The 15,857-nt window shown below is 31.4% G+C and overlaps 1 protein-coding gene across 2 annotated transcripts in view; it reads left to right on the forward strand.

The window, feature by feature from the left end:
• The window catches only part of LOC134277369 (cell death abnormality protein 1-like), a 72,948-nt gene that overhangs the window by 1,734 nt on the left and 55,357 nt on the right, over positions 1 to 15,857 (forward strand). The window contains exons 1-7 of one of the 2 annotated variants that reach the window (XM_062759715.1): positions 1,489 to 1,569; positions 4,858 to 5,066; positions 5,828 to 5,968; positions 6,736 to 6,873; positions 7,076 to 7,213; positions 7,430 to 7,567; positions 7,688 to 7,774. In XM_062759715.1, the coding sequence (XP_062615699.1) occupies positions 4,988 to 5,066; positions 5,828 to 5,968; positions 6,736 to 6,873; positions 7,076 to 7,213; positions 7,430 to 7,567; positions 7,688 to 7,774 (721 nt within the window). In that variant the 5' untranslated portion in view covers positions 1,489 to 1,569; positions 4,858 to 4,987. Of the gene's footprint in view, positions 1 to 1,386; positions 1,570 to 4,857; positions 5,067 to 5,827; positions 5,969 to 6,735; positions 6,874 to 7,075; positions 7,214 to 7,429; positions 7,568 to 7,687; positions 7,775 to 15,857 lie in introns of those variants that run through there. The other variant, XM_062759711.1, reaches the window with a different exon arrangement.

The raw sequence follows: 15,857 nt of genomic DNA on the forward strand, positions 1-15,857 counted from the left end.
CACCCAATTTTATGTTAACGCCCTTAAAATCTACCCGATTCAATATCAATAATTTACCGCCTGTCATTCATTTAAAAAACAATAGCTTCTTATTTGATTGACAGGTCAGCTACCTGTGCTTCGTGATAATCAGAGTTTGCATGTTTTGAAAACAATTATCTGGTTACGCGTCAAACGCTTTCATGTACCCGCATAGTATACACGCGGGTTAGAAAACTCCAATGTGTTTGAATTTTATTTCAAAAATAATTGAAAGTAGATTATTTAAACATTGACATGATAAAATATTTCTTTTCTATCTTCACTGCTGTTTGCTACTTCAATACTTGTAAGTGTTTTATCGTCCACGTTATTTGTAGGAAAAAGACAGCGTCCACAGAAACCGGCTCTATTTGCTGTAATTGGAAGTTCGACGATTTAAATTATTTTTTAAGAAATGGGATATAAGAAAAATATTCAGCGCTAATAAACGGCATAACATAGTTTTTAAAAGACGTTTTATTTTGTACTATAGCTACAATTCGCACGATGTTGTACAGAAATTGATGTCAGAATTAATGCTCGAATTTTCTCTAGCGTCTGTATGTATAGGTAATGAAAATATGAAGATAATTAATAGTGATCGATTCTTAAAGAAATCTTTCTAACAATAAAATTTTGTTAACACACGAAGAATAAAAAATATGGAATATTTTGGACAACATTGTCGGCCAGGAAAAAAAAAACATTCAGATCGCGGTAAATGCATGTTCACCTGCACGACGGATAGGTGGATTAACATTTTTTTTTTAATTTCAATATTCAGACTTATTTAATCAAGTAATTTCTTTTATTGAAGATTTAAAAAGATAAATATTATTAATCTGTAGTTTTTACTCATAATTTTTTTTTTTTTTTTTTTTTTAAGTAAGGAAAAAAAATCTAAAACGATATACATGTATCTTATTATTTTTTTCCTTCAAAACATTACCACGATTACGATGAATGCGTTTAGTTTACAAATAAATTTCATATTAAAATAATTATTTTGCGTAGTTTCACTCAAAGCCAGACACAAAACACGTAATGTTGACCTGATTACCAAACACAGACTTCCTGTGTAATGCTACGTATACACAGATTTTTGATATCTTGGGTATTGGGGGTCTCCATGTAAATAACACCACTGTTACTTCGACCACTACCCCTCCTCAGGTAACCGTACGGTAAAAAAATTGAGTTTTTAAAGTTCACTTATTAGAAAAAAATAAACGCTAATTAAAAGCATTTAGTTCAGATATATTTTTCAAGTCTAGAATAAAAACACCAATTAAGTATGCAGAATCAATTCTTTTTGATTTTCGATAAAAGCTAAAACAACTGAAGTTGACTATCGCTTTTTTGCAGATAATTTGTTAGAAGACCCTGATGAAATTGTTCTTATTGAAAACGGGCAAAGAGTCAACGGAACGAAGATTATCATAGACGGGGATACTTCTACATGTCTATACATTGGTCGTTTCTATAGAACAGCATTGTACATTGACTTCCCAACTGTGAAGAGTGTCTACGAAGTTGTTGTTTATCTTGGTATCACCGAAGGCTCATGTGAGCTTTTTCTGATCAAACTTTGTCCGTTGTCTCTCGTTGTCGTCGTCGGCGTCGTCGTCATGGTAAACTTTTCACATTTTTAATTCCATTTTCATTTGTTCTCAAGAACCACTGGGCCAATTTCAATCAAACTTGCCACAAAGTATCCTTAAGTGAAGGGAATTGAAGTTTGTGCAAATAAAAAGCCAAGCCCTTTTCCAATGGGAGATAATTATGAATGAATGAAAAATTAATGGCATTTATTAAAAATCTTCTTTTCAAGAAACGCTGAGCCAGAAAAGTTGAAAATTATGTTGAAGCATCCTCAAATAGTGTAGATTTAAGTTTGTTCACATCATGACGCCCGGGGGAAGGGCGAGGCAACAATGGCCAATAACAGGTTAAAGTAGGAATATATACGAAAAAAACTTTTAAAATATTCTTCTCTAGAACCACTGGGCCAGGAAATATGAAACTTATATGGAAGCATCCTCGTGTAGAGTAGATTCAATTTCATTTTACAAATCGTGACCCCGGGGGTAGGGCTGATCAAAGTTTAACATAGGAAAAAATCGGATTTTTTTTAAATCTCCAGAACCACTGGGCCAGGAAAGATGAAACGTATGTGAAAACATCCTCAGGTACATTGTAGTGTACCGGTAGATTCAAAGTTGTTCAAATCATGACTTCCAGGGTTAGAGCGGGGCCATAATGGACGATTAAAGTTTTACATAGGTATGAATGGATCGGAATTTTTTTTTAAAATCTTCTTTTTAAGAATCACTAAGCCATGATCGGTCATATCTTCATGTTGTACAAATTCTCACGTAGTGTTGATTCAAGTTTGTTCAAGTCATGAATGGGAAGAAGGGATTGGGTAGAGTGGGCCATAATTGGGGATCAAAGTTTTGCCTAGAAATATTAACAAAAAAATTTTCTCCAAAGACAGAAAAGACATGTTTAATCGTCTTAAGATGTAGGCATCCTCGGGTAGTACAAAAGTCATACTGTTCAAATGAGGGCTCCCAGTTGTAGGGATGGGCCACAAGGAGGGGGGGGTGTTAAATGTACAAAAAGGTAAAAAAAAAAATCATTTGCTAAAACACAGCTAAGGCATTAATTGTATGAAAGCATTATCAGGTAGTTGGTAGTTTAAAATCCCCCAATGAAAACTTCTCAATACTGAAGTGTTACTGCTTTTATTTCCTAGCCAATGTGTTCAATGCGATATGGCCCATGAACCTCTTGTTTATGTTTTTATCAAGTTTTTCATGTTTGATAAACAATGAGAAGAAAAACAAAAAGCAAGCTCACTGTACGGCCTTGGACCTTAAATGTATTTATTGTCCCTGCATTTGCAAAAGTGAAGGGGCATTAAATCTATTTCATCTGTCTGTCTTTCCGGCTGTCAGTATGTCCGTCCGTCACAAAATCTTGGTCTTATCTTTTAAATGAGAAGGGATAAGACGTTAACATTATACATGCATAATAAAGATCTTTCTAAATACACTATGATTTATGATCCCGTGGCTTTAACCTTAAAGTTTGACCTGCTTTTAAAAATTAAACATTGCTTTGAATTGGCTATGACTTGTGAATGAGAAGAGATAGGGCTTTCATATTTAAGATGTATAAAACCTGTGATAAGACCTTTCTGAATACACTATGTTTTTTTTTATCCTCGTGACTTTGACCTCAGCGTTTGACATACTTTTCAAAAACTTTAATCTTGGTCATAACTTTTGAATGAGAATGCATAAGGATATGGAGATAACGAACAGTATTCAATCTCAAAGTCCATTAAACAATACAAAACGGGAGCAGAGCAAACACGGCTTTCATATTAAAGCCTTTTACTGCTTTTGAGAAGACCTTTCTAAATACACCATGATTATTTATCTTGTGACCTTGTCCTTGAAGTCCTACCTAATTTAAAAAAATAATTTTCCTATATAACATTTGAATATAAAGAGACAGGGCTTATACATTGGACATAATTATGCATTTCCTGTGACAAGATATCTCCAAGCATGCTTTGATTTCTGACCCCTTGTCCTTGACCTTAACATTGACCTACTTTTTAAAACTAAAATCAACCTCGATGATAACTTCTGAATGACTTATATAAGAATATTCATATTTGACACAATATGCCATAAAAATGGCATTTCATACAGAGAGACATCGAAAGCGGGAAACCATAATTCTTTGAATTTCCTTGATTTATGTATAAATAATTATTTCTTCGAAAAGCTCAAAAAGTCCATTCAAGATGATACAGTCTAACACAAAGTTCGAGATTCGTATCTGAGTGGAGTGTGACGGTACATATTGGCATTCTCTGCACATTGTCGTCAGCGACAACATTTACCCACTCTCATTTTTTAACATATTGTCGCCCGCGATAATTTGTAGTGAGAGATACTTTTTCTCTTGCATAATGATTGACAAAGTTTACAGTCAATTCACTGACACATAATGTCGTAGGCATTTTTTTTTTACTGTAAATTAATATTTTTTACAATTCGTCCCGTATACATTGTGTTGAAGAAAATTCAATAAGTTCAATGTAAAAGACTAAGAAAATAAAGGAAAAGGAGGGAGAGAGATGGGAGAGAAAATGATTTGTAGACATATAATAGAGAGTGCTACAATAGCTATTTAAAGTTTATATAGAAAAATATACAGGTATAATGTTTAATTTTCCAGAGCAAGAAGACCACTATTACTAATGATTATATTATAGAAGCATCCTCAGTCAGCTTATATTCAAAAAATGTATAGTAATCTTTTTTTTTTAAATCTTTTTCTCAAGAACAACAGAGAAAACACTCTAGTCAGCAACATATTGTTCAAGACTAAAAAAATGCATATTACATGTAAAGTCACAATTTTAATTGCGACGCATGATTTAGCAAACAGAAGGTGGTAGTGTGATTTATACACCAATTACTTTCACAAATCTACAGGAAAATTTGTTCAGCAAAAATATTTGTTGGCGGCATTATGTTCTGCAAGGACAAAATGTGAACTTTTTAGCCGACTGCAATATGTACAAAACACCAATATGTACCGTCACAGAGAGATAAATACTATCATGCATCAAGATGTTAAACATAATTCATTAAAAAAGTCAGTTCAAATCTTATATACATGTCATTGATGTAGTTGCAATTTGTATAGTACATAAATAATGCAGGTGTTTAATGAAATACCTTAGATCAGAAGAAGGAATTTGCATTTGGCTACTAGTATAAAAATGATTGTTTTCATTGATTTTTTTTAAAGAAACAAAGTATTTCAACTATGAAGAACAGTTTTCAATTATCGCTAATTCAAATTCTTTGGAGGATGGATCGTTATGTAATTCAACAGATATGAAAGTTTCTAAAGAGAGATATATAATGGTTAAAGTACAATGCAGAGACCATGGGCGTTTTATCACGATGTCACCATTCAAGAAACGTTCTCTCTCATTTGCGACATTACTGTAACAGGTAAAGTAAAGTTATTTCTTTATGAAACATTGGAAATAACAAACATTTTAATTCAAAAGTCCATAAAATTAACAAATCAGAAGCAGAGCAAACACGGATCCAAAACATATTGGGAAATATGGAAGTTATCCCCTGGTGAAATCCGCCGAATGCTCCTCGTCATTATCGGGAAATAAAGGATTCTTCAATTCATTGTATAAATGATGGACAAACAATTAGTATGCACGTGAATCTAGCATTAATGATAACAGTTACTTTTTCATTCCTATATTTAAAAATTTCAAAGAAGAGCACTGAACGATTATATTGATATAACTTTTGATTTATTTTGCCTGATTAAAATAGCAAATTCTGACGTTTTCAATTGCCTGCTAAAAATTGGCAGAAAAAATTTGATTTTATAATAAAAATCTTATTTTAATTTTTTTTATATAATGATAACCCTGTGCAGTTATATGTATTAAAAGCATTCACAGGCTTCAATAGCCATGAGCAAAAATACTAGATTTAAAAAAAAAGAATTTAGTAAAGAAAAATTGATCTAGAAACTCCTCTTTTAACTGAATAATACATAGATTAAATAAAACAGTTGAGAAAAATGGTTTTACACGCTTTTGCCATCAACCTTGTTGTCAATAAAAACTTACATAAAGAAGAATACAAGTGCTTGTATTTCTTCAGTATTTGAATTGACCATAAATATTTTAACTGTTCTACTTTCAAATGATGCTATAATTAAAAACTTTATTAATTTGCTTCAGGGTGTGATGATGGAATGTTTGGTGAAAATTGCACCAAAAATTGCTCCCAAAACTGTGTTGGAAAATCATGTGACATTTTGAATGGGAAGTGTTTGAGTGGAATTTGTTCAGATGGATGGCAAGAAGAAGACTGCAATCAAAGTATGTTGAATTTACAGTTCTTTTATTAGTGATTTCACCACATCTGCCTTTTGTAAATTTTTTGAAATTGAGCAATTTATTTTTAAAACTATTTTGTGTCCAGAAAGTGAATTTAAAAGTTTTACACTTAATTAAGTTACCCTTTCCAGTTAAATGTAGTATATATGTGGAACATTGCTGATAAATAGAAAATACCCGGTAACTTAATCCTTTTTTGTCATTTACTTAAAAAGGTATTATTATTTTTCTTCCCAACCTCAATGTATTAATTGCATAATATTTAATGATTTACGATACAGATTTGACAGAATCAAATTCCAAATCAAACTTTTATAGGTATTTCTTTCAAATTTTACTGAGGAGGTAAATTCACAAATAGCACAATATGAGCTAATATGCTGATAAACAGTGAGAGGTTTTGACAAAGGACTTAACTTGCAAACAGAGATTAATATACTAACTCTTTTCCTTTTCTTTGGTGGTCATTGGGTTATGCAAAGATGTTGATAAATAAATTTGTTATAAAAATATATTTACAATTATAATCTAAGAATAACGGGTACTAGGATTGTTTCAGAAATAAATACTTGGCCATAATAAAAAGTAGGTCATTGAACAAAATAAGGAAAGAGTAGATAATGCCAAAGTAATGGATCAAGAGAAAGCAATACTTCCTATGATAATCACCATTTTCATAATACCCTCAGTTTTTTTAAGTATATATGTAAGTCTTTTTCAATCCTCAATTCTTTTTTTTTTTAAATCAGAATGTTACAATGGGACATATGGACCTCGTTGTAAATCACACTGTGGAAACTGTACAGATATGGAGTACTGTGATCACGTGACCGGATATTGTAAAGGAGGTTGTAAAGATGGATCAAAGGGAAATAAATGTGACACAGGTGCGATAAAACAATCATTCAAAAACATCCTCATAAATCGTTTAATATATCAGCACAGTCTAAATGACTATTGTTTATTAATATCCATGATTCAATTATGAATATACATTACCATTAAATGATTAAGTTTACATTGTTTACATTGTTTAAAACTTCATTATCACATTTTGAAATATCTTTATGTTGGTGTGTACAAACACAGCTTGTCTTGATGGCACCTATGGTTCGAACTGTAAAGAAAAATGTGGGAAGTGCAGAGGATCCAAGAGTTGTGACAAGGCGTCGGGGTTTTGTTTGAATGGCTGTGAGAATGGATATTTTGGAGAAAAATGCATATTTCGTAAATAATTTAATTTACTTTTAAAATCGCAAGTTGATTCAATGATATTAATAAATATGTAATCAACATTTCAGGGCAAATCATTTCAAGCAAGTCGATAAAAAATGTCAATAATGAATAAAACTTTTCTTTAAAAGTGTGTGGGTATCCCTTGACGGGAAAGGAGAGGAAAGTTGCAACATGATTGGTAAAATTCATTTATTTTTTCATGTGAAGAATGTCCCAATGGAACATATGGATACCAGTGTAACTCATCCTGTGGAAATTGCAAAGACATAAGGAATTGTAACCATGAAACCGGATATTGTAATGGCGGTTGTGCTGCAGGATCAATGGGAGTGAAATGTGACGAAGGTTCTGTTTTATGAATGTTACACGATTTGTTATAATTTTTTTGTATTTGCTATTTGAAAGATTTTACATTATCGTTTTCCCAAGGATTTTAATTTTTTGCATCAAACCGTAATCTTCCAGAATGTCCCTTTGGATTTTACGGCACGGAATGTTCTGAGCGTTGCAATCTGTCTTGTGGTTATAAATCTGGACAGCAAAGTATATCAGGTTGTAAAAATTATACCGATTACATTTTATATTTCATAAAGCACAAAGATCCTACCGGGTGTACGAAAGTTTATTTTGTTATTATAGTTATTATTTTTTTATCTTCTTAATATAAATTTTATGTTAGAACCCGTTTTCAATAAGAATAGGTTCACTGTAGTCTTCATTTAAAGAAATACATCGGTCATTCATTGAAAGCAGGAAATCCATTTCAAGAAATATTGCTAAGATTCTTTAACAGAATTGACTAGTGAAATCGTAATAAACATTGCCAGACTGTATAGATTGTGTTCTTGGACACTATTCGTATATTGGTCAAACGCATGTACATGTAACCCATGCAGAAAAAAATGTTTGTCTTTAGTCCGTAATTGTTTTGTTCAGTATTCCAGTATATAAATCGGTTAAAAGTTGTAATATAGGCCCAGTGAGAGAAATCCGGAAAAACATGAATAGTTTGTTTGTAATATGTGAGATGGAGGATCATAAAGATAAAACAGTAAATTAACTGCATATTATTCTATTGCTGTTAATGAATGTTGCTAAATCTCTCGATTTTTACTTAAGGTCAGGCATGGCAAATTATTTTGTGTCTTATATGTAAAATCATTTTTTAAAAAAAAGTACTTATATTTGTATCTAACAAAAAATGTAAACATTTGAAATATTGATTAATTGATATCATAAAAGGTTTTACGCATGAATTTAATTTTTTAAACATTTACCTCATCTGAATTTTATTTTATTAATTTTTATTATTTTTAAGAAACTCACTCATCTACTCGTTAACGCTACTATGTGTGCCACCTGAATAATTTTGGTTTTATTTTTATTGTTGACTCTTTCAACAACGAAACTTACAATGATATAAAAATTGAGAGCGCAATATTTTACACAATTGTTTTGCTTGTATTATTTTTTAATACAATTTGAACAATAAGATATTTTAGTTTACTGGAATCGTTATTAGACTTTTTTTCTGCAACAGCTGAAAAATTGATTCCTTGTACAAACAACAATAGGGTGATTCCATTGTTTAAATTTTTACTGAATTGCTCTAACATATTGCGGAGAAATTTTTAAGAATTCTTTAATAATCAAATTGTATTATTTTTTTTTTATCAGAGGAGACACATTCATGTAAACTTACTGCTGCAGATGAAAACAAAACCACCGTGTATGCTTTGGGGGCGGCACTGACAATTTCCTTGCTAGTGCATATTATACTTGCTGCAATGTGCTTTATTAGGTATATTGCTCTCGAAAACATTGTAGAAAATCATATCTTTTAAAGAATCTTTTTAAAAGCATTTACGAATATATTTTATTAAAAATGTGTAAAATCTTGTAAGAAATGTTTAGAGTATGTTTCCATCATGTATATTTTATTTTCTTGTCTGTAGATTTCGTTTAAAAAGAAAGGATGAAATAAACGGCAAACCATCGCCGATGTATGTAAACGTAAGCAGAAGACTTAGAGAAGACAGTCAACCTTCAGAAGGGAGAGAAGATTGAAACAGAAATGTTAATATTAATGTTTATATGTATAACTCACCTGATTATGAATAGCATTTTTGTTTTGGGAAAATAATTTTGTCATTACAATAAAACTGAATATTAAGGAAACTCATTACGATGTACTATAAATCGTAAAATCACATATTTTCGTGAGGCAAAATTTTTTAGGGTAGCAAAGGAAATATTAGTTTGTGGGGATTTGATTTCTAATTGGAAATTGCTGCGTATATATGCACATAAAATTATACATTTCGAAATAGTCATGCATTCGAGAATCTCTCCATACCTTGAAGTTAACGAAAATCTCCCCCTCCCCATTGACTCCCACGCACGCACAAAAATTACAGAATCATAGTATTTCAAAACATGAAATGAAAATACTATGTACAGTTGTCTATAAATGAATATATACAGTCAAGCATCGATGTTAATTATTGCAGAATGTGCGATGTACATTTTATGTAAGCAAATCAAAGATCTAATTTATTCCATTTTCTCTATTTTTTTCTAATTCATTTTAACGTATCACCCAAACAGATTAATCAATGAATAATAAGTATTTCAAATTACCTAATTATTTAAATTTCTGTACGTGTGGAAAATATTACAGTTAATTCTTTTTTTAATCATAAATAAATTAATGTCTCTAATATCCGACACGTTAATTATTCACAACAAATGTAATATGTATTTTCTATATGAGAGGCAGTTTCTTATACGGATGGGCAACATATCATTGATCATTCTTATTTATAAACAAAGAAGTGGAACTTTAAAGGACATCATGTCCATGTATTTTTTAAAGAAAGGAACTGAAATCTTTATTGGTTTATTGACATCATTAACCAATATCTTTAATTTCCGACACGTTTATTATCCTCAATGGTTTAAATAGCCACTATATCAAAATATGAGAGACAGATGTTTGACAGTTTTTGTAAGGTAACACCCATACCTGTTCACTATTAATGAAAAAAATTGAATCAGACCAAAAATATTGAAGAGCTTGATATATTTATACCTCCGCTCGAAAAACAGGGAGTATTTAGTGATTGCTGGGTGTGTCCTTTTGTCCATCTTTATGCCCGTCCGTTCAGATACCCTTATATTATTTGCAACTCCTCTTATACTACTGAATGCAATTTAATGATACTTTCACAAATTTTTTATTACATAGTGTCATAGTGCACCTCCTACTTTACATTTTAATGCACATATTTTGAATTTCTCCATTGCAATACATGGACACTGCTATTTTTCTTTAATCTGGAAAAATATTCATCTCTAATTCATAATTCCTCTTATGGCACTGAATACAAGTTATTGATACCTTCATAGACTCTTTATTATGTAGTGCCGTTTTACCTCTCCTGTTTTTACTTTTTGATCTGATCCTTATATCGTGTCTTCCAGAGCAAATCATGGACTTTGCTATTATAAGCTAAGGGGAGTGGGGGTACATTGACCATGTTATCCATAACCTTTACCATGAAGGTTGACTTACTTTTCAAAAATGATATTTTTCCTTATAATGTTTGAATGAGAAAAGATCAAGCCTTTATATTTGAAATGTGCATTACCTGTGACGGGATATTTCCGAGGATGCTATGATTTCTGACTCCTTGACCTTCTCGATTGACCTAGGCCTAATTTTCAAAAATGCAATAAGTTTGGTGGTAACTTTTGACTGGTATATGATAAGGCGTTCATATTTTACAAATATGCTATGAAAATAACATTTCACCCGCAAAGACACCGGAAAGAATCTACAAAGTAGCACAAATGGTTAAAATGTGTCTTTTAATTTTAAACCGGAATATGAAGTATGACCATAATATTGGTTCCGGGATAACTTACCTTCGACATAAGGTGGCAAATGAATAACAAAGTAGCAAAAACGGTAAGATAAAAATGCGCTCAGTAATGTATCGCAGAATAGTAATTATTAACATAATAATTATTATGGTTTCAGGCTAACCTATCTTCGTCAAAAAGTGGAAAAGGAACTACAAAATACCTAAATAGTTTGAAAAATATAAATTTTACGAAATAAATCAAATCATAATGAAATACCCATCAATGTTAATTGAGAAGAATATGCACCAAATAATTATCTTCATTAATGAATCATATAAAATTATGTACATGTTTCTAATAGAATATAACCCCTATTATCATCCCATTTCATTAATGATATCTTATAATCAGGAATGGAAGACAAGTTTGAGACTTGACTTTGTGAAAACGTCAACGGGTGTAAAATCATTTAAACAGAGCATGTTCATTACTTTATCGAATTATAATTAGAATTTATTAATCCATTAATTCATTAACAATATTTTTTGACATTGTGTTTCTTTCAATATGAGACTTTTGTAATTCAAGTCTTGTTTTTCTTCTATACTCATCACCTGTTTATAATACCGGGTTTGCGGGCATTCAAACGAGAGATTCGCACCTGGGATGCACTAAATAAACAAAAGGACTTGATTTGTAGGTACACCGATTTGTATACGGAAGATAAACAAAACCTTATAATGCGACCAAATTGTGTGATACACACATGTAACAGAAAGCGTATGTTTAGGCTATAATGAAAAGAACCATACTTTTTGTGTTGTGATAAAATGACATCAAAACCTTTTCTTTTCAATTTCCAAAGCGTTTATTATTTATGATAATTTTAATAACTGTTATCATTTGAGAGACGGATGGTTGGCAGTTTTTGTATGGATGCGCAACATACCATAGCACATGCATTCTTATTTTTGGATCAGGAAGTGAAATTATAAGGAACATGATGAACATTCAGGATTTAATAAAAGGAACAATACTCTTAAGTCGTTTATTGACCAATAAACCAATATCTTAAATTTACGACACTTTTATTATTCCCAATGATTTTCTTTACCATTGTCAATATGAATGGTGGATGTTTGGTAGTTTTTGTATGGTAACACGTATTCACTGTTAATAAAAAGGATTAAGAATTCGACGCGTTTATATCAATAAAATATTGCATTCAATTTATTGATAAATTGATATTCTCGCTTGAAAAACAGAGGGTCTACAGTAATACACATGCATCATGTAAGTGGTGTCTGTTTGTCCGACTCTACATTCATCTGTAAGCCCTGTGACTTACAAGTAGTTTTTCTTTAGATTTTAAATGCAAGGTTACGCTCTACTAAAAATACTTTCAATGTATATATGCTGGTGTGAGAATGTAAAGTCGGAAGATCTTTGTCAATATCATTGAAGAAGAAATATTAGTATGTCCTTTTTGCTATAGTCCTAAATGACTTGAATTGTTCGCTAATAAAAAGAATACGAATGATTTACGTTTTAATCTTTTTTAAGCTACCATTCTCCAAAAGCAAGAGGAAAGTGCTACAAAATTTATGATTATTGAATGGGATATTTATATTTACAACAGATCAGTATAGGAACATTACAGAAGGAATCAACACTGGACATAATAGTTCAATGTGTATTCTTCTGGTTAGCTTTGTAAGTCTGTTGAAATTTTTTTACATTCTTGACATTTGCTCCGTACAAGTAAAACTCGTGTGGCAAAGACATTCGAACAAGTTCAAGCAGGTATAATTGTACATGTAACAGTGTGTAAGTTTGTATCAATAAAAATATCAATTTAGTGTTTCAAATCTTTATACTTTTAAAGAGCAATATGTCTTGTTTATGATTGGAATTCCTCTCACTCTCTCTCTCCTCTTTCTCTCTCTCTCTCTCTCTGTCTCTGTCTCTTAATTTCAAACAAAAATTTATATAAACATGATACATGTACAATAAAAAAAGGTAAATTAATTACATACGTGGCGTCCTACATCTGGCATTGCTTATGGTAACATATAGAAAGGATTACAGTAAGCCAGTCATGGAATATACAGAACAATCAGTTAAAATGATCATGCATGTATATTGATTATAAGCAGAATGTCTCTTACAACTTTTTGTTGAAAATTAAAATATTACCTCGTTCTTCATTCTACAGAGTTTTCACTTTATGTCAGACTATGTCGCATTAGGTGCTGGTACAAAAAAAGATCCCTCCCTACTCAATTGCACTGAGTGCCGAGTATAGGACAAAAGTTGCAGCTCTTTCTACCGGCATGTGGTAGTATGCCCATTTGAGAGAAAAGTTCTCGAGAGGGACATTTAACAATATACAATCAATTAATTAATCAATCTTTGTACATCTGCAATGCGTACCATGGTTGCTAAAAATTCAAATTGACTGTGAAAAACGAAACGATTATATTTTTTCACCAGAAGATTTTAATATACTTTTTTTTATATACATTTCTATGTCAAACATCGGTCGACCAATATGGCCCCTCCCTCTCCAAGGAGGTCATGATTTAAACAATTTTCTTTGTTTTATTGCAGAAACAACAAATGGTGTTGTAAAACCAGGGATATTTCCTGGTGATTCCTTTGCCATATCAGCTATGTGCCTTTTGTTTTGACCTTTTACCCCTTTACTCAACAGATTACATACGTATCAATTTTGATGAATTTTTATAACAAGTATGTAACTAAGAACCTCCTCTGACCACCTTGCATAGTTTTCGATCATGTAGATAAATAGATTTAAGTTAACTTAAAACTTTTTATTGTAATCGATAAGTATAATCCTTGAATGTTAAAGTCTTAAATATTGTATAGCAATGTATTATAATGTTTCATGTCTTAGGAGAGGCAGATATTGACCAATCAAAATCTAATAATTACAACTCTGGCCACGCAGTGCCTTGGCGGACGAAGGTTTTTTCAAAGTTTATTATTTACCTCCCCCCCGCCTCCGCAAAATTTTGTTTTGTTGTAAATTTATGTTTTTAGATTTTCAGACCCATTTTCATTAAGTTAAGTTTAAGTTGTAATTACTGGACACTTGGATTTTCTTCCTTTACAAGTATACTTTATAAGTATAAGATTTCAGTTATTCAAATGCAAGATAGAGAGGACATTTCTTGCATAAAGCTGAAGTCTGAACCTTCTAGGGGTAGATCTTTCTCTCTCTTTCTATTTGTGTGTAGGGGCTGTCTTTATGTGAAAGCCCATATGAAAAATTACTATTAGAATTCAATCGGAGTATTCAGTTGACTAATTGATGGTCAACTGACCGTCAATTGACCATTAGTTGAATGTTTGCTTTGCAAATGAGGGAGCATTCAACTCATTTGCATAGAGTGGACCACTGTTGAATGCTCCTATATATTCTTTGCAGTTGACCGCTAGTTGAATACTTCTATTTTTCCTTTACAGTTGATCGCTAGTTGAATACTCCTCTATTTCCTTTATAGTTGACCGCTAGTTAAATACTTCTCTATTTCTTTTACAGCTGACTGCTAGTTGATTACTCCTCTATTTCCTTTGCAGTTGACCGTTAGTTGAATACTACACTGAAGTTGACCGCTAGTTGAATACTCCATTAGTCAGTGCACGTAGGTTGCATACATTACTTGAAAAAAAAATAAAGGAAGATTTGAAATCTAAGACCAGCAGTGTTCTTGAAAATATAAAAAGTCAAAACAATGGAGTTTCTAAATTGACATAATGTACATGTAAATCTAAATGCAATTATAAATGAATGGAGACGGCACACTCTCATGAGTTGTCATATGCTTTCTTTATTTTCTGTGCAGAAAATGTTATATAATATAGAATTGGTCTAAAGCAATAGCATATCTTTAACAACACAACAAGAAACACAACAAAACACTTGATGCATGACAAGTTTTCAGAATTCTTTTAATATTTTTAAAAAGTATAGGGACCTATACTGGCTACAATTTTTGTATAACTATATCTGTTTTAAAAAATAACAAGCTTACTAAAACAAATCTTTAAAGGCCAGCAATTGGGTATAAAAGCAACCAATCGGTAAAAATGGTAAAGAATATGAATTTTCTGGTCACATTCAGATTGCAGCACTTATTTTGCAAAAAACAAGATTCAACAATTTTATTATAAGTTCAAAATTGTTATGCTAGTTCCTCTCATCAGTGAGCATTTATTTGTCAGATTTGTTTTATACAAAAAAAATTTATTAGATTATAATTCTGGCTTCAAAAAATTGAAGCAGGGCTGATTTTGTATTTCAAACTAGAGATTAGCAGTTTGTGGGCGTGATTTCTATTTGTTATTGTTTACACCGGATGTTGACTCACTCACTGTCTGTGTAGTGATGGCGCAAAAATGTACCAACCATTCCTGCTTGTATATATGTTATTCTCTGTTAAAAGTAACAAAATATTTAGATTTACTCACATTTATTAGTAAATCCATTGTATTTCAACATGTTCCATTTAGAATAAATAGTTAGTGAAGAAAAATAACTCCCATAATCAAAATATTGTTCACAGAGTGAGAGAGAAAACTCAGCTTGTTTAGGTAACCATCCCAGTGTTAGTCCTGAAATAACTCATCCCTCTGAGATCCAAAACAAAAAAAATCACTCCAAGGTGTTCATTACATTATGTCAAAACTGAAAATTCGGTACTATTACAGATATAATGTCTCCTGAATGTTACACATGTTGTTC

The sequence above is a fragment of the Saccostrea cucullata genome, unplaced genomic scaffold (assembly GCF_032062105.1).
Source record: "Saccostrea cucullata isolate Sc308-1 unplaced genomic scaffold, CSIRO_AGI_Scuc_v1 ctg697, whole genome shotgun sequence".
Lineage (NCBI taxonomy): Eukaryota > Metazoa > Mollusca > Bivalvia > Ostreida > Ostreidae > Saccostrea > Saccostrea cuccullata.